Here is a 23646-nt window from a genome sequence, read left to right as displayed (position 1 = left end):
CTTCTTCTTATCCTTGCTGCCTTTTTTGGGAGAATAAAAAAATCTGAAACTGAGAATCTTTGGCCAATTGAACAAAGATGTCATCTATTTCCTTCAACCAAGCCTTGAACTAGGCATCATATTCTTCACCTCCTTGCTAGTCATTAGAATCTTGCCCCCTAGAAGGACCCGTTCTTGGTCAACAACCACATTCTCTCCTTGATGTCCATGTTGTAAGCCTATTCCAAGATTAGGCATTGCATTCCCCTTCATTATGTGCATTTTCAGAATGAGATGCATGATCACTAGTTCATCCCATCTCACTGTAGGAAGACATTCTTGCTGTAAATGCTTAGCTGAACACAATTTTAGCACTAGAGCAAAGCTTTTGACCTTCAATCAAGTGCCTCAGGCACACCAAATTAAGGGAAATGATGCTATCCTAGCAATAGAACCATAAAACTATTCTTTCTTTTCGGAGAGGATGGTAATGACTTCACTAAACAATAATCACACCAAGCATAAAATTCACATAAACTGAAAATGAAAATGTCACCACTTAATCTTGGACAATGGACAGCTTGGCGCCCCTTGTAGTATTTACTTATCTTTTATTGCAAATGGGTGAAGTACACTGAGATTCTGCAATCTCCTCTACTTTTCAAGTGCCGCTTGCTGTCATAAAAGACCAACAAGCATTTAAACCGATTTGCCTCTTGGCATGCTCAAGGATCAACCTTCAATTGTGCTCCTTGGGTGACAAATTCAATCCCAAATGTTTGTTCGCTAAATGGCCACTTGAATCTCCTAAAATTGCCCCAATTTCAATTATTGAAATTCAAGTCTTTAGGCCTTCGTGTTTTTCTTGAATCTCCTAAAATTGCCCCAATTTCAATTATTGAAATTCAAGTCTTTAGGGCTTTTTTTTTCTTTTTTTGGCACGCTTCCCAAGGTGACTGTTAAACCCTAATTTCTACTGTAAATTAGGGTTTATAGTAGAGATTCACCAAACTTTTCTCCTCCAATGGTTGAAATTGCTCGAAACTGTTGAGGAATGATGAGAGTAGACTAAAGGAGGTTATGAAAAAACTACAAGATTACAAGATTACATGACGCAAAATGACTCTAGGCCATTATATAGAAAAAGATACAAAGTCATGGCAATTGAAGAGGAGATTGGCATATGCCAAGGTATGAAATCCTCGAGTGAGGAGATCAGCATACTGAATATGATCTAATTGCCAATATAGGAGACCCTTGATTTTGGCAATATGTCCTTGGTCACTTGTAGTTGAATTGAAGATGACGTTATTCCCACTTGCATGGGCAAGTGATAGCCTTCCAAAATAATTTCAAGCATTATCTAGCTTTATTGAATAAATTTCATAATATTAATTTTGAAAATTAATTTAATTATTATTTATTGCTCAGAAAATTAATCTGACTAGCCAACAATTAAATTGTCTAGGCCAAATTATCACCCAAGTGATCCTAAGCACTCATTAGCCCAAAACTAGCACTAATTAATCAATATCAATTCTCTAGCATTATCACTGACACTTAGGACAAATTAAATGGTCTAGGCCAAAATTTAGCACCAAGTACCACCTAGTACCTCTACAATATAACTTGTTACAACTTTTATCTTTGGTACTAATTGATATCTCGAGGTCCTAGGTCCCACATTGTGAAATAGCTGACATACAGTTCACATGTGCATGTCACATTTGCACATTTTATTAACTTTTAATCAAATGCTAAGCGAAGCATCAAAATTTCCCATCCTCCTAACAACAATTAGGGACTATTTGTTGGTGAAACTAGGGTTTTCAATGGGAGATCTCCTAATTGAGTGTCAAAGATCTAGACCATGGTCTTGATTCTAGGGGTTTTGTAGGTCCTTGTTAACAGGATTTGTCATTCACTGCAAGTTAAAGAAATGCTGCAAGGGGCACTAGCGTTCTTATCTGTGTCTTTGTTGTTGAGCAAGAGCACTCTCACTCGCCCTTATGTGTGATCTATTTAAGTCAGGTTTCATGGGATTTGGGCACTTTCTTCCGCACTGTCCCCCAGATGGTTAGGCACTGTATCATCCCACTAGATTGGTTGTTCACACAACCTCTTTTTTTGTGATGTACTCAGTTACTCTCTATAGAGTTCCTTGTACTTCATACTTTGCATCTGTGGATCATAGTTACATGGGATGGAAAATAGGGGCAGGAGACAGCCAATGAATAGCCATTCCTTGTGACTATATAGTCACATGAAATAGTGAGGGGGACAAGAAATGGGGAGGGGAATAGGGATGGACCCAAAATGCCCATTCCCTGTGAGTATGTTGTGGGTCTCAGAGGCAGCAGACCATGAGTTAAGAGTTTAAATGTTCTCTTTGTGGACATGATGCTGATGTGATAATATGCTTTTGTTGGACTTGAGATAGATAATTACCATGGTTCACATTCATGTTTGCTGAGAACATTGAGTGGAAAAATGCAAACTAAGATTGTAATGATGTTTTTAAAAAAAAAATTATTAATCAACCCTTAAGATTATGCAATCCTGAAAATTTAGAATTCATACATTTTAAACCTTACTCTGCAGGTTTATGTTTTAATTGGCATTAAATCTGGGAAATATTGTTTTTCATCTTGTTGGCAATTTTGTAGGGGTCTAGAATGGCGACGCTTCCCACCCCAGAAAGTGTTTCTGAAGTCATATTTATAAACTGTAGGTACTATCATTGTGAAAATGTCTGTCATGAATGAGTTCTGTTTGGATTTCTATGTCCTGATTGTATTGGGCTGCATTGAAATGATAATACTGAGGCTGCTGCAAGTGCCCAAGCATGAAAGCATAAGCTTCTCTTCTTTATTTGGTCAAGTTCCAAAGCATGAAAGCATAAGGTTCTCCTTTTTCACCCTGCAACTACAAGCACGAAAGCATAACTTTCTCCTTTTTCACCCTGCAGCTACAAAATTTGAGGTCTTTGTACTAAAGAATAGTCACACTTTGTACTGCTGTGGCAATATGACATCATGGGCTTTTCAGAGAGCCAAATCTTCTCAGCTTTAATGATGCTGCGCAGCAGTATGACCCCTGAAATTATGTCATGGGGCTAGTCTTGGAGTAATCCAATGCATGAGCAAGATGTGGATGGTAGGATGGTTTGCTTTTGTATGCCTTGGGAGGGATCTTTCTTTTGACCCTACTCAAGCTTTCATGATGCCAGTGTTCTTTGTGTTGGGTTGATTCTTGGAGTTGGTGCAACCAAAAAAAACTATAGGGGTGAGAGTACGAAGGAAAAGATCTAGTTCAATTCTAGTTAGAGAGTGATAGAGGACAATCCACATACATAGACACTGGTGTAATGTTTCTTTTCTCTTGAAGCTCTCTTCTCCTTTAAGTACTGTAGATGGATAGAAAGTTATGTTTGGGCCAAGTTCATGAAGAAATAGATTTTAGTATTGGCTCTATCATTGAATTGATATCTAAACATTTGCCATTATATCAGTAGCAGCACTTGCATTGTTTAACACCACCATCATTTCAAATGCCCTGTGGACTTCATCCCAACGTGACAAAGAAGTCCTTGTGGCATGCTCGTGTAGTGAAGCACTCAGAGGTCAATTCAGCCTTTTGGAAACAAACAATCTTTTTTCCTCCCCCTCCAACCTAGCTTATAAGTATAAAGATATGCTTTTCATCACAAACTGATGAGTACAACTAATGCATGCAATATCTTGGCATGGATAAATAAACAAAAACATTTGTGTGTAATAGTACTTATACCTCTCCTGCTTTTGTTAAATATTGAGCATGGGATTATGATGGAGAGATATGTTCAGGTGAGTCTCTTGAATAATGTCATGGGGTGACGGTGGTAATTGCTTGGATCTTCATGCAGTGGAAGATGTTGCTTGCAGTAGGCAAGGCCACTTACCTCTTCCTGTCTTTGTGGCTCTTCAATAGTCATGTCAGGTGTTACTTTGCTGCCCTAGCATTTCAATCCATTTCAGTTTCTAGCATGTTTTGGAGAGTTCACACTGCCAGGTCCCAAACCTTCTCCCATGCATTTCATAGTCAGTGGAACTGGGTTGAGTTCACACTTTCCAAGGCTGGTTTGGGGCTGGGCAACCTGTTTATGCAGGTTGGCTGCAATTGCAGCCACCTGCATTAGGTTGGCTGCAATTCATGCAGCCGATTGCAGGTCAGCCACATCCTCTAGCAGCCCCTCCTCCATTCATTTTCTGCAGATTCAGCACTCTTTGTCCTGCTTGCTTGACTCTGCCATTGTTGACCTGATCCAGTGCCCTCATTGACACCTTGGGCTGTTTGCAGGGACTCTGCTGTATCTTCAGAATTCCATTTTCAGATCAGTGCATCCTTTTCCCTCTCTTCTCTCTTCCCTTCTCTCTCCGTATTCGAGATTCTCTTCTGTTGCATGCTCTCACATGGTATCATCGGCATTGTATCTTCGGAATTCTGTTCTCAGATCAATGCAGTCTTTTCCCTCTCTTCTCTGTGTACATATCAGTCTCTCTCTTCCCTTCTCTCTCCATGTTTTGGGTTTCTCTTCCATTGCACACTCACATGGTATGATCACCAGAGGAGAGGACCTGGAGCTTACATATCTTGCTGTGATTGTGCATGATTTCACGTTTTCCAGCCATCAAGAAGTGGGCGACTAGTGTCAACTATTGGTGATAGCTTTTCTACCCCTGCCAACCCGAAAACACAAACTTTTTTGCACAGTTGATGCTGTTTCTGGCGTGTGCAGAGTATGTATAAACTGTCTTTTCTAGCCCTGCCAACCTGAAAAAATAAACTTTTTTGCACAGTTCATGCTATTTCTGACGTGTGCAGAGTATGTACAAGCTGGCTTGTGGCAGCACAGCTGATTGCTTCTCCAATCGTGCAACTTGACATCCCAACGCAACAGATTTTCTTGTCTGTTTTGTGCAAATACTTTGAAGGACGGGTGGATTTCGGGTTCCGTAGGTTTGATGATTCTGATGAGGACCAATCCAATGAACATTTCGGGTACCGTCTAATACTAGTAGGGTAGTAATCGGACTAGTAAATCTTGGACGTACATTCGATGCAAATAATTTTAAAGGTCTATACTTAATGTTGGGGCTTAAAATAATACACTTCAAACATTTAGAGTCTTTACACTAGGAGTTTACATATCAAGAGCTTGAAGAAAGAGGGGATGAAGAGCTTGAGAGTGGAGGTAGGGCAAAGGAGAGCTTGAGGGAGTAGGGGGTGGAGAGCTTGAGAAGAGAGAGTTTGAGACTAGAGAGCTTGAAAGTTGAGCTTGAAATTTAAATTTGAAATTAGAGAGGGGAAGAAAGGGAGAGAATATATGGTAAGAAGGGAGGGAGGTGTTTTCTTTTTTAGGGGGGGGTGGAGAGGAGAAGAGAATGCTATATTGGGGATTTGTGCATGTGTATTATGGGAGAGAGAGCCTAAACATAATCTACAACCACCCCAAAAGTAACCCTAAATGGTCACAAACTTGCCCTTTAAAATAGTTGGACAGTTTGGATTGGATGCCATCAGATGTTGTTGAACATGTCCTACAAGACAACAGTTTGGACTAGTCCATCCATTCATCAAATGTGGACAAATCGGAGCATCATGAAGATTGTCATGATCGAGAAGATCACAAGGATCGACATCAAGAAGACCGAAGATTGGAGCCTTGATCCAATATAGATCAAGACTTTGACAGGTCTAGAAGATCATAGTGGCACCCACACCCCAAAACCCACCACACACACACACATCCCCCATCCCACCATCATCATCATCATCATCATCATCATCATCATCACCACCACCACCACCACCACCCACCCCCGCAAGCCATCATAGCACCCTCTGTACAGGTGCCTGTTCTTCCCTCATTGCTCGAGAAGGATCTTTTGGATGGTACCAACTACTCTCTTCGGTCTTGCTAAGTGGATTGCATCTTAGATATCTTTCATTTATGGGGTTTCCTCATATTCTTCATTCCCATCCAGTGGAGGATCCTAACATTGGATTTATTGTTGTCAATCAAGCAACCTTTTATGATAGTCCCAACTCTCAAGTCCATTCCTTTCTGTTTAGCAATTGCTAGGATTGAGTCCTTGTGCATATTAGAAGAATCTACTCCACAACAGGGGTTTGGAACAAGTTGTCTTATTTGTACCTGGTCAAGACCTTTGCACACCTCATTACTCTTGAGGATCTTGTTTCTTGATGATTTTCCTTCCATGAAGAGGCATCTAAATGAGATGAAGGCACAAGATGCTAGATAGAAGGAGATAGGACCTAGTAAGGCCAAATCCACCAAAGCTTTTACCACAGGTTTAGGTTCAAGAAGGGATGACAAAAAGGACAAGAAGACTAAGAACAAGAAAAAGGAGAAGGACGACTAGAAGGATGAGAAGTCTAACTGGAAGACCAAGTGTCCACACTATGGGAAAGACACATACCTTGAAGAAAAGTGTTGGCAAAATTACCCCCATCTTAAGCTTGGATACTAAGGCTAGATCGCCCATGACAACAGAATCAGCCTTTGTCCATCTCTTTGAGGTCAAGGACACTGCTCTTACATCTATCGCATTGGAGAAGCCTAGGCTTGTGGATAGTGGTGCATCATCTCATATGACTACTATCGAGATTGGATCTAGGACCTTCATTCTAGAGGGGACAACATCACCATTGGTGACAACTCATCAGTGTCAATTTGAGGAGCATGGACCATGTTCCTTCTTCTAGTTCTATGAGAATCTAATGGAGACATGGGAGCTCTGACTGTTCATGCATATCAGTTTCCAGTCCTAGCATTTCAGTTTTTTGTGTGTTTTGGAGTGTTCACATTGCCGGACACCAAATTGGTTCCCATGCATTTCAGTTTCAGTAGACTGGGTTGTGTACACTTGTCCAAGGCTGGTTTTGGGCTGGGTGACTTGTTACAGGTCGGTTGCAATTAATGCAACCGACTGTAGGTGGGCCATATCCTTGGGCTGCTGCTGTATGTAGCAGCCCTCCAACAGCCCCCCCTCCATACATTTTCAGACATTCAGCAATCTCTCTGAACAGCCTGCATGATTCCTCCATTGTCATCCTGATCCAATGCCCTCACCGATGCCTTGGGCTGCGTGCAGGGACTGATCAGTACTTTCTATTTGAAATGGAGCCAATACTCCTAGACGACTTACAACCCTGTTCTGGAGATACCACATACATAAATTTGCTATCCAATGAGTATGTTGATTGTAAATCTTAAACTTTGGCAAATGCCACGTCACATTTGTAGGAACATCACAGTTTTTTGGATCATAGAGATGCAATTGACAGCCATTTTCGATTTGGTTATATAAAGAAGATTTTATGCAGCTAATGTTTATTACAGCTGTGTTGCTAGTCTTCAGTGTTTGCATTTTTCTGGGCTGAACTCACCACTTTTACCATTCCTGCAGTATCTTGAAATGCTTGTTCAGTATTTGCTTTGTGGATTACTAAAAGGAATGTTTCGAGCTCTCTGTCTAGCTTTAGCAAATTCTTTGTTCCAACTTTTGTCCTGAATGGATTGTTACTCATCGCAGTTCCATACGGAGTGATATATGGATGTGGTGATTTGATTTTCTCTTCGCATATGATTTTCACGCTAGTTTTTGTGCGAATGTACCAAAAGTATGGTTGCAAGAGGTATTCTTTCAAATCCTTCCTTTTTCCTCTTATTTCTGCAAATATGTGAATCGTTTTTCAATGCTGATAAGCTGCTTGGAATTAATAGATGGCTGAAGCAGCTAGCCTGGTTTCTGGCAGTAGTCTTGAGCCTTCTGATTGTGGCCTCAAGAAAGCATTACACTGTGGACGTAGTGGTTGCTTGGTAAGGATCTCAACAAATGGTTGGGAGTAGAAATACTATTTTTAGACAATTTAATTCTAACCTTGTGGATTCAACAGGTACACTGTCAATTTGGTTGTGTTCTTTATCGACAAACAGTTCTATGATAATGGTGAGTTTGGTCTGTTATGAAATGATGTTCAATTAACACTTGAGGAGTTATACCAACCGAGTTCATTATGTTAACTATTTAATATGGGTTACGGAGACATTGTCTGGATCATCCTAAGGATCTTTAGCAAAGGGGAATACTGAGATTTACTTTTTTGGATGTCCACTTTCATAGAGATTCCTGAGCGCAGCTCTAATGGTGGCCCTTCTTTACTACCTATAAATGCAAAGGAAAAAGATGGGCAAGTAAAAGATGAACAAATCAAGTTATTAAATGGCAACATCAATGTCTTGGATGCTTCGTCTGAATGGGTAGGCATTACTGACTTGTTTCACCTTGCTTCTAGAGATGGCTTGAGGTACTTACTGGCTTCTCATCTACTTCCAGAGGCAAAGAAATATGCCTGTCAACGGGAAGATTGCTGATGATGGAAGTCCCAAGTTTGGAAGTCCTACTTCAAATGATTTTATATTGAATGGAAATTAGGTGCCGGTTTGCTCACATTTTTGGGTTTATGAGAAGTCAGCAGCTGAGGAACTTCATGTCTCTTGTGCGATCCTACATTTTGAGTTGGAAGCGGTCATCACACGACAGCATTTTGGCGACACAGCCAGACTGCCATCTTTATCAGGTCACATTGAATCCTGTGACTGGTGTATTTTACGTCCCCTCTTCAGTTTTAGGGCTTCAATGAGCCTGTGACTGGTGTATTTTATGGAATCCTGCGACTCATGTATTTTATGTCACCTCTTCAGTTTTAGAGCTCCAATGAGCCAATTCATTCTTTTCCATTGTATCATATATCCTTCAAGTCATCGATTCACATGCAACTTGAAGAGGGTACATGTATAGTATTGGATTTGAGTACATTTGAGGGATGTTCTCAGGCTAGCAGCAGAAAAGTTTTCAGAGGTTGCAGGCTTTTGAGTTTTGTCACTGCATGCAATATAGCAGGTATTTTCTACGATGGTTTTGCTCGTCAAGGCTCCTTTTTTGGTATTACATGAGATGCAAGCTCTGCATACTGGTGCTTGGTCAGAAATCTTGATAAGGCTGCAGAGTATGGCAGAGGAGCATCAAAACTCCATGAACGTATGCTTATTGGTTTAGCTCTGGTTATACTTCTTTGACAGAGTATGGCAGAGGAGGTTCAGTCAGCCAATTTGGCTTGCTCTTAAAGTGGGCATGTTGGTATTGCTCTAGGAGTCTGGAGGCAAAGCTATTATCATGTGCCTATAGCCAACTCTTGTTTCTGCCACATTTGATGAAGTCTTGATTAGAAACTGTATGAATGTGTCATTTGAGCTTTTCTTTTAATAAATAAGAGATTTGACAAAATATTTGTGCTAAAGTCGCCATCGGAGCATTACCTCAAGTTCAAGCCATAACTTTTGTTATTAAAAGAGGATAATCTTGCAGTTTGAAAAAGACTCACATTTTCTTTTGGGGGAGTTTACAAGATCCTGCTTTTGAGTTGTAAACTGGTATTACAACTGTCTTAGTACAACAATTATACAGGGAGTAAATATTTCCATTCCTTCTCTTGTATCATAGGCATCATCTCCATTCTATACTCCTGTATAATATGATGGGCCTTTGGTTCAAGTTAGCAAGCAAAATAAAACACAAATATATGTGAAGATGTGATTTTCATTACTATCCTCCCTATTTGAAGGAAATCCCTTCTATGGTAATCCACACTCTTGAGCAAGTTCCCTTTTTCTGAAAGATGTGAGATTTTGTTAGAAATTTTGAGGGTTCTCTCCCACATTGCATCCATTACGAGTTATTCTTCGTGTGACGACAAACAAGGCCCCCCCAATCATAGCATGACCTTTTTGTGGTTAATTACCTTAATGCATAGCAAATGTATGCATAATTGCTAACCTACTTGACTCTTGCCTTTGTTCACATGCATGAATTTGCTTGAGCTATGTACTTTTATTGGCCTTAGCCCTTGGTCATACACGTAATTTAAGAGCTAATACTCATGTTGTACTAACCTTGTACTTTGATATGTTATCATTCTTGTACTCTCAAAATTTTTAACGATGCTTTTGTAAATGTTATATTAATTATATTATCACACTAATCTACTTGGGCCATGTACTTTTAACGACACTTTTGTAAATGTTATATTAACTATATTGTCACACTAATCTACTTGGGCCATGTACTTTAGTTGGCCTTAAGTTGCTTTTATTTCTTGAAAAGTTAAGGCCCTTTGTGGGTTAGTATAGAATCTGACTCTATCTTGCATCTTTTTGGTGTTGGCTTGTGCAAGCCTTCACAAAATCATTCATGTTTGCTAAAGGTCCTTGGCTTCTTGAACCTTCTCCTTTTGTAGTTTCATTGCATACAAAGCTCTACATTGAAATCTATACATTAACATAAATATACTATATTTCTTTTTAGCTACAAAGGATTTGTTGCACTTATCTTTTTCAATTTTTAGAAGGTGGAGTTCTCCCCCTTTTTAATGGTTTAATTTGTAGTGGTAAGTTTGTCAATGTACCAAGACTATCATGACATCTTAGTTCGAAGGTGATGATTTCTATCCTTTTGGGACATACTTTTTTTGAAAGTAACTAGCTATCATTTTTGGCAAAATTTTTCCACTTGAATCCCAATTTACATCCCTTAGTGTTTCTTATTGATAGAATAGATTGTCCCTTTGTTCGTGATCAAATTATCACAAAGAGATTTCAATTTCATTCAACAAGTCATTTCATAGATCTTATAAGTAATCTCTATCTAAATTCTAACATCATGATAGCTAGATCTTAATCTACCTTTGTAAACAAACCACCCTTGTACAATTGATTAAAAAGATTACTAGCTTTTGACATTGAAAATTTATTTTTGATTATTATCTTATTAAATGATCTATAATTGGTGCAAAGTTATAAAGATGTCTTTTATTTTCAATCAATAAAATTTGTTAAGCTCAATTTGTTGGGGGTAAAGGCCAATGTGGCCGGCCACCTATCTTGTTTACTAACCTTGACCATATATACAAACTCATTTTTTATTCTTTAGGTGATAAGATAATAAGCTCATACTCACAAGGGAGCTATTAGTCTTAGCTTGCTTTATTTTTCAATCCAATTTCATTTTTTAAGGCTCTATTTTTTACTTGTAAATATTGTGTAGTCTATTTTGTCATTTTTTGCAACGGGGCTGGCAGCTCACCTGTCAAAATGACTAAGTGACCAGAGAGATAGTAGAGTTTGCAAGGAAAAACACAGTGTGTGTACGGCAAACACTCAGAGAGAAAAGTAACACAGAAGATGAATCCTGTTGATGAAGTGAATCTGATACAAGGTGTTGTAGCACAAAGGAAGCCGTAGAGTGCAGGAAGACTGCCGAAGAAACCTTTGAGTCTACGAACGCAAGATGAGGAGGTGTCACCTGGAGCAAGGAGACTGCTATCGAAGGGTAAGGAGCCTCTGAATCTGCGAATGCAAGGATGAAGAGTGGTACCTATGAGCACGGAGACAGCTGATGAAGCCTCCGTTTGCAAACACAAGCCTGATGAGGTGATGCCAGCTTTTGCTGGGAGTGATGCCAGGTGGTCAAGATGAGCCAGATGCTGAAAACGCAGATGAAGACAGCCTCTGGGAGTGAAATGCCAGTTGTGGGACAAGGTATTTAGAATCTGCAAAATAGGACAAGGCTTAATAGTGCTCATTGTAGAGACCTTGCATATAGGTTGCTAGGCATTGGTAATTAGTGATAGATTGTCTCGCTTGTCAACTCTCCCTTGCAAATAGGGTGGGCACCATACCAAAGAGAAGGAAAGAGTGGCTAATGAATAGCCCAAGTTCAATATAAGCATGAATGTGCGTGTGTAGGGATGTGGTGCACATGCAAGGGTCTCATGCACAAAAGTGCACTAGCTTTTGTGTGTGATGCTCGAGTACACGTGTGTGAATATATGTGCAAGGCTATAGTGCAAAATGCGAGGATTGGTGCACAAGAGTCTAGTGGTGCGAGAGTGCAATGCATATAAGGTAATAGGTGTACACAACACACAAGTGCAAGTGCTCTCACATAGGAAAGTGCGTATAAATATACTTTTTAATGCTCAAAAGTGTACCAAGTGGAAGGTGCACAGTGTGCATGATGCTCTAGTACGAGTGTACAAAGTTAATGTCATGTGTTGGTAAGGTGTGTAAGATGGGTGATTTGAAGAAGGTACCTTCATATGGATGCATGACTATGTTCATGTGATGGCTGCAAAGTGCACGTGGGTAAATTCAAGGGGTGGATACAATTGCATATGCACATGTGAAGCTCCATTTATAATAAGATATGCTCCTCCTTTATGCATTTCTTCTTGTGGTTTACACAAGAATAGTTAGAACCAACATCAAAAGTCTATTAAAAACATAGCAAAAAAAGAGAGACAATACATATACATATACATATATATGAGCATCTATAACCTCTTGTCCAAAACAAGAGCAAGGGTTAGAAGTGACATCAAACCTTATTGAAAAAATAGCAAATAAGAGAAAATGTAAAGAGAGAGCATCTATATTTTGCCCTAATTCTACAGTTGTAAGGAGAGAAATTGCAAAGGTAAGAGGAATGATCAAAATCCAAATTATTCTCGCAAGAGGACTTCAATGGACATAAAAATCCATCAGAATGAGGGAAAAATAATTAGCTACTCAATTTTTGACTCACAATGATCTCATGATAGAGAAAAAAGGCTATATTAAAAATTCACCAAAAAAGAAGGGATTCGAGGATAGAGATACTAAAAATTTTGTGCACTATCCATTTTTTTCTTTTTGAAAATCTCCCATGTTCTCTTTTTTAAATCAAAAACCCAAAAGGATTCACCTAAGAAAGAAAAGAGAGTGCACGAGACCGGTAATGGGTTGATGTATCTCGGCACAAACCATTAACCTTTTGAACTCATCTAGTTAATTTTTTGAGTTACATATTTTGACTTTACCAATATCACAAACCTACAACTTATGAGACAAAATCATAAGGGTGATTCCCATAACAACCATGTGAGATAGACTTGCAACTTATACAATGAAAAGATTATGGAAGGGGCACAAGAGTTTGACTCTTATAGACAAAGCTTTAATGTGGGTAGAAAAATATATATAGTTTTCTAACAAATTCAAATCGTATGGAGTGGACAAAAGCATGTAATCAGGGGGCAAAGAATGTTTCATGTTTATGAGATGTGTGCATCATAGGTTACATCCAATAATTTTGATACCTTGCATTAGATTTTCCATTGGATACAGATACCATGGATCATTAGTGATCAAATAAGTGGAAAAATCATAGAGATCAAAGGCTTTGGACAATATTTTAAAGTAGGGTGGAATTTAGGAAGCAATTTGTATGTCCAATGTTTTAAAGGTTGACAATTCCCAAAGCCTATGTATATATTGCATGGAAAGTTATTTAATAAGAAGAACTGAAAGAAGGCACTCGGTAAGTACTTAAAATACACAAATTTCAAGCGCATGCTAGATATTCCATTGTTGAGAATCACTACATAATACATGGTTTTTGTAAAGTCATTCAAAAATTATTATTTTTACACGAATATTTTGCATGGATTCTATGGCCTAAGTCAACAACACAATAGTAAAAAAGGCTTTAGCATTTAGGAGGTGATTTGTATGTCTAATGTTTTAAAGATCAACAATTCCCCCAAAGCCTATGTATATATTGCACAAAAAGTTATTTGATAAGAAGAATTAAAAGAAGGCACTCGATAAGCACTAAAAAGACACAAATTTCAAGCCCATGCTAGATATTCGATTGTTGAGAGCCACTACATAATGGATGGTTTTGTAAAGTCGTTCAAAAATTATTATTTTTACACGAATATTTTGCATGGACTCTACAGGCTAAGTCAACAACACAACATTAAAAAAGGCTTTATCATTTAGGAGGTGATTTGTATGTCCAATGTTTTAAAGGTTGACAATTCCCAAAGCCTATGTGTATATATTGCATAGAAAGTTATTTGATAAGAAGAACTGGAAGAAGACAATTGATAAGCACTTAAAAGACATAAATTTCAAGTCCATGCTAGAAATTCCATTGTTGAGAGCCACTGCATAATGCATGGTTTTTGTCAAGTCATTCAAAAATTATTATTTTTACACATATTCTGCATGGAGACTATGGCGTAAGGCAATAACACAACAGTAGAAAAGGCTTTGTCAAATATCACTTTACATAGTAGAATTGTAAAGATTGAATAGGATGAAAGAACATCCAAGGATAGCCAAGAATGTCTTAAGAAGCCTTCCATTGGAGGTGTAAAATCACAAAGGTTATTTATGTATGTCAACATTGGATGATAATCCTACTCAAAGAAGAATACAATCCACTCAAAGCATTAGATACAATAGATAGAAGTGCATTCAAAATGCAATTTTAGAGCATGTAGACAATGGTGAAGCACAATCATGTAAGGCCAATGTTTGCAAGTATTTGGATCCAATTTTCAAGTATTGTGACTTTAAAATTGCAAAACAACAAGACCACTTGGCCTTTTAGTATTGGTGCTCAAATTCAAAAGCTTGTAACATTTCCATTATGGAAATGAATTATCCAAATTTTGTCCACCACAAGTTGCAAGCTTGAAATATTTGATGTCACAAGTAAAAAAGCTAATACACTCATTTTCCACTTTTATAAGTTACATGTTGCAATGTTAGTGGTCATAAATCAAAAGCTTCATATACTCTTAAGTTCCTTAATAATTTGCAAGCACATTAAAGTAAATGGCCATTGATGTCTGCACTCATAATCTTTGAAACAATATTTCATTTTTGTAAGAACAAAAATGGAATTAGATTAACAAAAAAGAACCTTATAATGTCATGGTGAAGACAAAGTGAGTTTTAACAAGTGAGGAGCACTAAAATGACAAGAATCAAGCACCCAACAATCAATGATAATGCTTTATTTTGGCATTGCTACACATAAAACCAAGCACGATTATCTCTCTCACCCTTGTAAGAAACAATGGAGTGCCATAGCACTAGTACCTATCTTTTAACAGGCACCCTTACCCTAGCGTGGGTGGGTGTGGGTGTGTGGGTGTGTGTGTGTGTGTGTGTGTGTGTGTGTGTGTGTGTGAAGGGATGTGTCGTGCTCCTGGAGAGAGAGAGAGAGAGAGAGAGAGAGATTGTGTGTGTGTGTGTGTGTGTGTGTGTGTGTGTTGGGGGGGAAGGGGGGATTTTGTTGTGTTACGAATCACCATCATAGGTGTGAAGCACCTAGTAGAGCATACTAGACAACAAACAAGACCTCACAAGAAGAGGAAGTATCTTTTCAAAAGCCTCTTTGGTTTTTCTAAGATTGAGGATTCCATCATCTCTTTGAACCTTGGTTCCTTTTTCCCAAAATTTGAAATATTTTACCTTTTTGTACACCTCATGTGAAAATATGGGAAATCAATCAATTTGTAAACCATTCTATATACAAGTTTTGATCACCCCTTTAGGCTGTAGTGTAATCACTAGTACAAGGAGAGCAAATACAAGTTTTGATCACCCTTATAGGCTATAGTGCGATTACTAGTACAAGGACATTTAACCTGCTACTTTTGGATGCATTGTGTAAAAGGTAAAGTGTGTTGAATTGGTAACATAAATGCAAAAATTACATATGAAGTTAGAGCTCTCATTTTTGTATAAAGGGATGCAAGCGCAAATGAGTGAGGATGATTCATGTAGGATATGCATGTACTCTTAGCCTTATAAGAATCCTAGACTCTTCCAAAGTTGCATGCCACAATCTATCGGCTAGAAGTGATTGGCATCAATGTATGCTTAGAGGTGTGCTCAATATCAATTAACAATTTACTATGGTTAAGGATAGCATACAAGGGAGTCACAATAGACAATTTTGTTTCTTGGATGGCATCCAAGGAATCACTACACTCCCATTAGCGTGTCGATATTATGGAAATAGGTCTCAACTTCAACAGATAAAGCACCATGTATTTTGGGGATTGCATAGCTTCGTTTAGACAGCAACCCTAGAATGGTGGGGACATGACCTTAGAAAATTCTCCTCTCCAAATCTTGGCCTTAGAAAATAGTGCAAGTTCCAATTGGCAATATGGTGGGGACATGACCTTAGAAAATTCTCCTCTCCAAATCTCGGCCTTAGAAAATAGTGCAAGTTCCAATTGGCAATGGGTAATTGGAAGCTCTACTTCCCTACTTTTAGGGCTTGAATCCCTACTTAAAGATGGCTCTTGACATGGGAATTTAAGGTTTTAAATTTGTGCATAGCGGACAAATTCACGTTCTGTTAAAAAACTCTAAATTTGTCATTTCTTTCCAAGGGCGATTTTCAAGGCGTAGAACTCAATGCTGGTGAGAGATAGCGCCCAATCTTATGTCTTCGTCTCGAAAGGTGAGAGTAACGAAGAGAGATGCATTTTAAAATTCCATAAAAGAACCAACGATGATATTCTATAGATTACATAAAACAACAATAATTATAATGTTGTAAATAGTTATAAGCACGGAAGAACCCGAGTCGCCACCTTTCGGTTGGAAGCCTGCTGCGTCTACAGCGGAGGATACACGGACGGATAATTATTAACCAATAATTAGGGGAAAAGCGGAAGGGGGAGGGAGAAAAAGGAATAAATGGCGGAATTATTAAGTGGCAGAAAAAAGAGGCCCCGGGAAATATTCACGTGGCAGCGCAGAAAATGATGGGAACCCATATAACGCCCGAGGCAAACCGTCCAGGATCGCAGGGATAACGCTCTCTCTAATCGTATGTGCCTTCCTTCTCACCCATATTTATTCATAACACGAATAAATACAAAGAGGCATTTTTTTTAATTTAAAAAAATTCAAATTATATCATCCCACCTTTATTTTTGGCATATCCCAGTGCTTTGTTTCGTGAACCAAGCCAGCCCGCTCTAATCCCACCTCATTCCTGCACCTTAGTCAGGGTGATTAGTGGTCTTAATCGGGGTGGTTAGTGGCCAATGATGGGGTGATTAGAAGCCCTTGTGGCTGATCCCCTGTTAATGGGACGACAAAACTTACCGACATGATTGGGCACGTGGGAGGAGAGTGTGAGGCACAAGAGTATAACATGCCAAGGGACCCATGTTGCATCTAGAGAGGATGTAGTTAAGCAGTTATTCGCTTGTGATTAATGGGTATTGACATGGGGTGCTACCACATCAGTGGTATATACACACACAGCTATATCAGGCAGGGGGACAATATGACCAGGCAGAATATGAGCAGATAGGATCAGAGCTCACAGGCCTGTACGTGCACAGAGAGAGAGAGAGAGAGAGAGAGAGAGAGAGAGAGAGAGAGCATGGGATCATCTGTGCAAGCTGCAGCAAGCCTGAGCCACCCCCAGCAACAGCAACACCATCACCATCACCATCATCAGCATCATCGTAGTGCCCCAGCTGATTATGCTGTAGAACTAGCCGCAGCTGTAGCAGCTGGTCACAAGAGTAAGAATATCAAGAGTAATCCCCCCCTGCACCATCCTAGACCTAAGAAACCTTCTTCTTCTTCTTCTTCTTCTTCTTCTTCTTCTTCTTCTTCTCGCCATGCTGCGGCAGCTGATCATCACAGGACCAGCACTAGGACTGAGCACCAGCTGAAGAATAGCGCTATGCAGCCAGCTGCTGATCAGAAGAAAAAGGCCACCGTTAATTATAGACATGGTGATGGAGATGGGGGTGATCATGCTGATGATAGGAATAGTACTATAACTACAGCAGCAAAGAGTGCTAAGGAGGAGGTTGATTATGTGCACCGAGGGCAATGGCTGAGGGCTGCCATACTGGGTGCCAATGATGGGCTGGTGTCCACAGCCTCCCTCATGATGGGCGTGGGGGCAGTGAAGGATGATGACAACTCCAAAGCCATGCTGGTGTCCGGCCTTGCGGGCCTTGTTGGGGGTGCCTGCAGCATGGCCATCGGCGAGTTTGTGTCAGTGTACTCGCAGAGAGATGCAGAAGTCTCCGAGAAGAGACGGCAAGATGAAGAACATCGCAAAGCAAACAACAAGAACAACACAGTTGAAGGTCATGTGGGCTCCCACCAAAATAAGAAAGAGCGCAATGACATTGACACAAGTCATGGACACTTGAAGATCAGTGTAAGTGAACCTCCCAATGAAGAAAGTAATGAAGGGAAAGGCGGTGGTGGCAGTAAGGCAGGGGCCGTCGAAAAGGATTCCATAGGACCTAACCCTTTCGAAGCTGCGGTTGCGTCTGGTGTGTCCTTTGCCACCGGTGCCCTGGTGCCCCTTCTGTCAGCCGGGTTCATCCAAAGCAGGACCATGCGACTAGGCGTCATTGTGGGGGCCTGTAGCGCTAGCCTCATCGGTCTCGGTGCCCTGGGAGCCAAACTCTCCGGGGGCGATGTCGCTCGGGGTGGCGTCCGTGTCTTGCTAGGTGGCTGCATGGCCATGCTCATAACATTTGGGTTGCTTAAGATCTTTGCAAGTGCCGGCATGTGACTTCTCACCTTCACTTCATATTTCTCCCTATTTCTAATTTGTTTACACATAAAAATTTCTTAGCACAAAGCACAAAAGAAAGGTATAAACACAAAACACACTTACCCTTTTAGCCTATCCTATCAAACTATTAGTGCACATTACCAAACTTTGAATATCCATGAATGCATACACATGCATTTGTTATATCTTCTTTGTGTCACCACAACCAATTGAACATTGAATCGTGATTCATTTGTTTGTGTAAGTATGCATTCATTCACATTTATGTGACATATCACATATGTCCTCCAATAGTAAACCCAAACAACATTAAGTACGGAATGTGTGTGTGTGTGTGTGTGTGTGTGAAATGGGAAGCTTCTGTAATACTAGAAATTTGACCCCATGAAAGGAAACTATAGAACTGCAAGGTAAAACAATGCTTATATTAATGTAACATGCTCTGATCAATATGAAAAGAAAGTGAAAAGTCGCTACATTTATAGTCAATATTGTCATATAATTTTGATATGGATTTAGGATCTCGCTTTTGAAAGCTAGTACTCAAATAATAAACCTTTCACAATCAAGAATGGGCAAGCACATTGAATCCCTTCACAAGAAATTGTTCAAAAGTTCGATCATTTATAATATGATTAAACTCTAAAGTTTTCTTATCATAGCCGAGGTGCTACGTCAAATTCCAAAGAATCATATAAACCTACAACATCATCATCAAGTTGGCCCAAATTAATTTAACATATTTGATGTTCAAAGGAGGGCTCCTCAATCCAGATATGCTTTGGATATGATCCCAAGAAGAATGTGTGAGAGGCATACTACTAACGAATGTTAGAAAATTGTATAGAGTTATGCTTCTCCACCACCAAAGTATCATGGATTAAGGGTCAATGTGAAACGACATGTTAAGGGTGTGTGTAGCTATCAATTGATATAGTGCTAGGATGGTCTCATTCATTACTGAAGAAAAATCTTTTTCTTCTTTGAAGTTATTATTATTATTATTATTATTATTATTATTATTACAACACACCAGCCAACCATCATCTACTATCATGTAGTTACATTTTCAATTTGTGTTAAATCAAAACTGAATTGCAAAAGGAAATTTACTTGAATTGAAATACACCCAACTAGTATGCATGTTTATTGCTTTTCTATTTCACCATTCGATCATTTTGAGGTTGTATACACTTTTTAAATTGGTTTGCACATATAGTTGTGCATTCTTTACAATATCATACTTCATTATGAACCACAAGCACCTATAGTTAATAGATAACTATTTGCCTGTCAATGATCTCATACCTAGTTTTCTCTCAAAATAGCAATAGAGTTGCAACCTCATTGCATTGAAATACAAAATAATGAATTATGTGAAACATTGCAATGCCAAAAATAACCTATTTTTTGTATGATGCATGTCTCTATAGTTAGGAACTCCAAAGAATGCTAGGTTCAAAATAATCGATATTCATTAGAGTCATTTGTAGTGTCTATTTTAAATATTGCATGAGCTTAATAGACTTGTGTCTTGGTTATCTAAATAAAGTTGAAGGATTTCCACAATTCTTTGATTGAAAGAAATTCATCCATTTTTGCAGGTGTTGGTCTTGATACATCAACCTTTAACTAACCATAGCTTATGTGCACAATATACACATGGATATTAGCATAAGCTTCAAAAAATCATTCATGAACATGACATTACCGTATAGTTGAACCTTCTTATGCCATAGTGGAACTTGAAAGAACTGGAAATGGAAGTCATATTGGTAAATCACTCAAGTTGAGTCTTTTTGGACAATATTGACTCACTACAAGTGCATATTGTAGATGATCCGAATAGTTGCAAGAGAATTGAGTATGTTTAGATGGCATACTACAAGTACATGTTGTGGATTATTCGAATAATACTACACTTTAGTTGCAAGAGAGTTGAGTATGTTTAGATGGCATGCATTATCTCTCTCTCAAAGAACACACAAGTTCTAATGAGACAAACACAAACTTCTTGTATACTTCTCATTAAGAAATTAAACCATTTTAAAGCCACATCATGTTGAGTAAGCTTATGCAAACTTTAAATATGATCCATTAAATGTAAGTAGGAAAGCTTTTTGTCTAATAAGACTTTAACAGGCTTAAAACTATTGAACCATTTTGCATGGCAATGTGTATTTCAACTGGAATTGTAGTGAACCATTTTGCATGGCAATGCATCTTTCAATTGGAATTGACATGCTCTTACAAAGATAATTTATTAGTCCATTCAATGAATTGCATACGAGATAATGATATAAAATAAGCACATCACAGGTACAACCTTCCCAAAGCCTTCAATATATGTGGTTTTAGTTGCACACTTGAAATAAAGAAGCTTTGATTAGAAAAGTGCAATGCCAACACCTAATATGATCCATTTTGTATAAATGTATGCTACCATACAAATGACATGACTAATTTAAATAATATACACCACGAATACTTTGGGGATGCATTCGTAATTATTCTTCTACAATTGATGTGATAAATGATCAACAAGTATAGTATATATGTAGAGATTCATTGATAGAAATGCTATTTTGTGTGTGTGTGTGTGTGTGTGTGTGTGTGTGTGTGTGTGTGTGTGTGTGTGTGTGTGTGTGTGTGTGTGTGTGTGTGTGTGTGTGTGTGTGTGTGTGTGTGTGTGTGTGTGTGTGTGTGTGTGTGTGTGTGTGTGTGTGTGTGTGTGTGTGTGTGTGTGTGTGTGTGTGTGTGTGTGTGTGTGTGTGTGTGTGTGTGTGTGTGTGTGTGTGTGTGTGTGTGTGTGTGTGTGTGTGTGTGTGTGTGTGTGTGTGTGTGTGTGTGTGTGTGTGTGTGTGTGTGTGTGTGTGTGTGTGTGTGTGATTTTGAGAATAGAGGTGTGTTACAAGATTGATGAAAGAAGGTACTATTATTTTTAGTTGAATAGCAATGCTACAAGCCAACATATGCCAAATTAATGTTATATTTTCACTTATCTTGTGTAAATTATAGGATTTGAAATGTGGGATATATCTTCAAATCATGGCATTTTTCTATAATTACATGGTATCCATGGATTTTAAGGATATAACCATCCAATGAATAGTGCACTTTATCCCCTACTATCAATAAGTTTAGAGACATGAAAAACCATCGTTTCATGCACTTTGGGTTTACTGTTTTTTAATATACATTAGCTTGTTAACTAGCATATATGTGGTGGACTATCAAGTAGTATATATAGTGACCATTAACTAGCATATAGATTATTGACACGTGAGTGTTTGACATTAATCAGCTAGCGTTGTATGACTATTAGCTACCATACATGTATGACTAGTAGGTTGCATGTGCATGTAGCTATTACCTTGCAGTTGTAGATTAAATTGTTTTGCAGATTTAAAGCACTCCATCCTAAATGAAAAATTTAATTGTGTTCTTTTGAGTCACTGAAGCCTTTTTTTGTTTGTCAAGTGAATGATAGATATACATAATATTCTAAATATCATGTTCAAATATCTTTCTTGTAAGATACACTCAATCACATGTGCTTTTAAAGATTGGCCTCCATATATTTTAGTATCCATGCAATTGTGAGGTATGTAGGAAAGATGATGCCCACTGAACATGCTCATCTCCAAGGTATACTTTTAATGGTGTTACACAATTGATCAATAGTCTTTCCAAAGATAGAACACATGTCTTTTCATGTCACAAAAAGTACTTGATGGGAGAATGCAAAAATTATGGTGTGAAGGCATTGGCATACTACCTTTTAGAGACAAGAGAGGGAGGTCCTATACTATTATTGTGAAGGTATTTGCATGCATGAAGAAAGACCACAAATAAACAAGGAAAGCAAAGAAAGTGGAATAATCTTTTGAAGAAAGAGATGCCAAGCTGTGAATTCCTTTCCCTACTAAAGTCGAAGCTCAATTCCTTCATTACTTATAATTACATTTCCCAACGGTAAGTCCAATAAACCAAAGAACACATTCAAAATTTTCCAAATAACATGGTTGTATCTATGGCATATTTTGCTAAAAACTATGCTTTTAAAGAACAAAATGAGATCAACTCTATACATTGGTATTCAATCCAAGTCACCATATTCGTACACATCGCTTATGTAAAGAAGGCTATTGAAATCATCAAAACTATTTACTTCTTCATTTTTTATGATAAAGTTCACGATACATTGTTCATGAAACATTGTTTTATATTGCACTTCAAGTAGTTACAACTTACAAGAGTAAGCAATAACAATAAATGAGCATTGGTGTGGTATGATGGTGCTAATTCATAGTTCAAGGCTTCTATGCCAGTTTACTTTGTAGCAAGGTATGCAAGCTTAACATGCATTCAGATGAGTCATTTCTTCTCAACATAAGGCTATGGCAAGGGAAAACACGATGGAGTAGGAGCTATGATCAAGTGAATGTTGATACATGAACAATTGAAGTCGCATAGCACAACATAAAAATATACTAGCTATATAGCTAACTACCTTCTATGGGACCAACCTGTTAGTGAGTACCGAAGCTTATGATCCTTCAAAGCAAGAAAATGTTTATGAGTGAAACCATGGTTGGTGGCACAAAAATTGTACCCATTTTTAGTTTACCCCTTTTGTTCTCTTTGGTAAACTTGAGGGAGCTTGGTATTTCTTTTTATGCCTTTGAAGTTTGAAGGAACCTTCGTAATAGAAAGTTGGAATAAAAAAGAACAAAAGAAGGTAGGAATCAATATCATGTTATGGGCATCCAATAGTTTGAACATTATGATAGTGGTGGATGTATACAAGCTTACTTTTTTTATTTTTAATGTGTTCCCTATATTTGCCTTGCTCGATGACCTACATCTTCTTCCAACTCAGTGAGAGGACTCTTGTGTCTAGGCTTCTACTTCTTCCTAACATTCTCTTATGTCAACTATAGGTGTGAAGCTTCAGGCTTTTAGAGTTCCATTTGCAAGTACTACATATGGAACACTAGTACTCAAATGAGCACTAAGGGTGAGCCCAAGAGCCATTGTTGAGAAATGGTTCAAGACAAAGGGAGCCAAAATACCCATTATCAACCAAAAGGAGGCCCACAGCACTAAGAACTGATGTAGTAGCGCAAGGTCT

The 23646-nt window shown here is 38.5% G+C and overlaps 2 protein-coding genes across 13 annotated transcripts in view; both read left to right on the top strand.

Annotated features, from left to right (window-relative positions):
• Positions 1-9576, top strand: part of LOC148019677 (phosphatidylinositol:ceramide inositolphosphotransferase 3-like) — a 91804-nt gene extending 82228 nt beyond the window's left edge. For 4 of the 12 annotated variants that reach the window (XM_087699796.1, XM_087699794.1, XM_087699797.1 and 1 more), the window contains exons 10-15: positions 2646-2706; positions 7578-7680; positions 7769-7864; positions 7942-7994; positions 8169-8305; positions 8382-9576. In XM_087699796.1, the coding sequence (XP_087555922.1) occupies positions 2646-2706; positions 7578-7680; positions 7769-7864; positions 7942-7994; positions 8169-8305; positions 8382-8480 (549 nt within the window). In that variant the 3' untranslated portion in view covers positions 8481-9576. Of the gene's footprint in view, positions 1-2645; positions 2707-7577; positions 7681-7768; positions 7865-7941; positions 7995-8168; positions 8306-8381 lie in introns of those variants that run through there. The other 8 variants (XM_087699801.1, XM_087699803.1, XM_087699802.1 and 5 more) reach the window with 7 other exon arrangements.
• Positions 9577-16634: 7058 nt separating this feature from the next.
• On the top strand, positions 16635-18709 carry LOC148019676 (vacuolar iron transporter homolog 2-like). Its single transcript, XM_087700804.1, has 2 exons — positions 16635-16784; positions 17605-18709. The coding sequence occupies exon 2, from the start codon at positions 17658-17660 to the stop codon at positions 18507-18509; it is 852 nt and encodes a 283-aa protein (XP_087556930.1). The 5' UTR covers positions 16635-16784; positions 17605-17657; the 3' UTR covers positions 18510-18709.
• The last annotated feature ends 4937 nt before the right edge of the window (positions 18710-23646 follow it).

The sequence above is a fragment of the Lygodium microphyllum genome, chromosome 19 (genome assembly GCF_053477565.2).
Source record: "Lygodium microphyllum isolate KBCC chromosome 19, Lygodium_microphyllum_v1.1.10, whole genome shotgun sequence".
NCBI lineage: Eukaryota > Viridiplantae > Streptophyta > Polypodiopsida > Schizaeales > Lygodiaceae > Lygodium > Lygodium microphyllum.
Note: the sequence above shows the minus strand (reverse complement) of the source record. Positions and strands in the feature narration are given on the sequence as shown.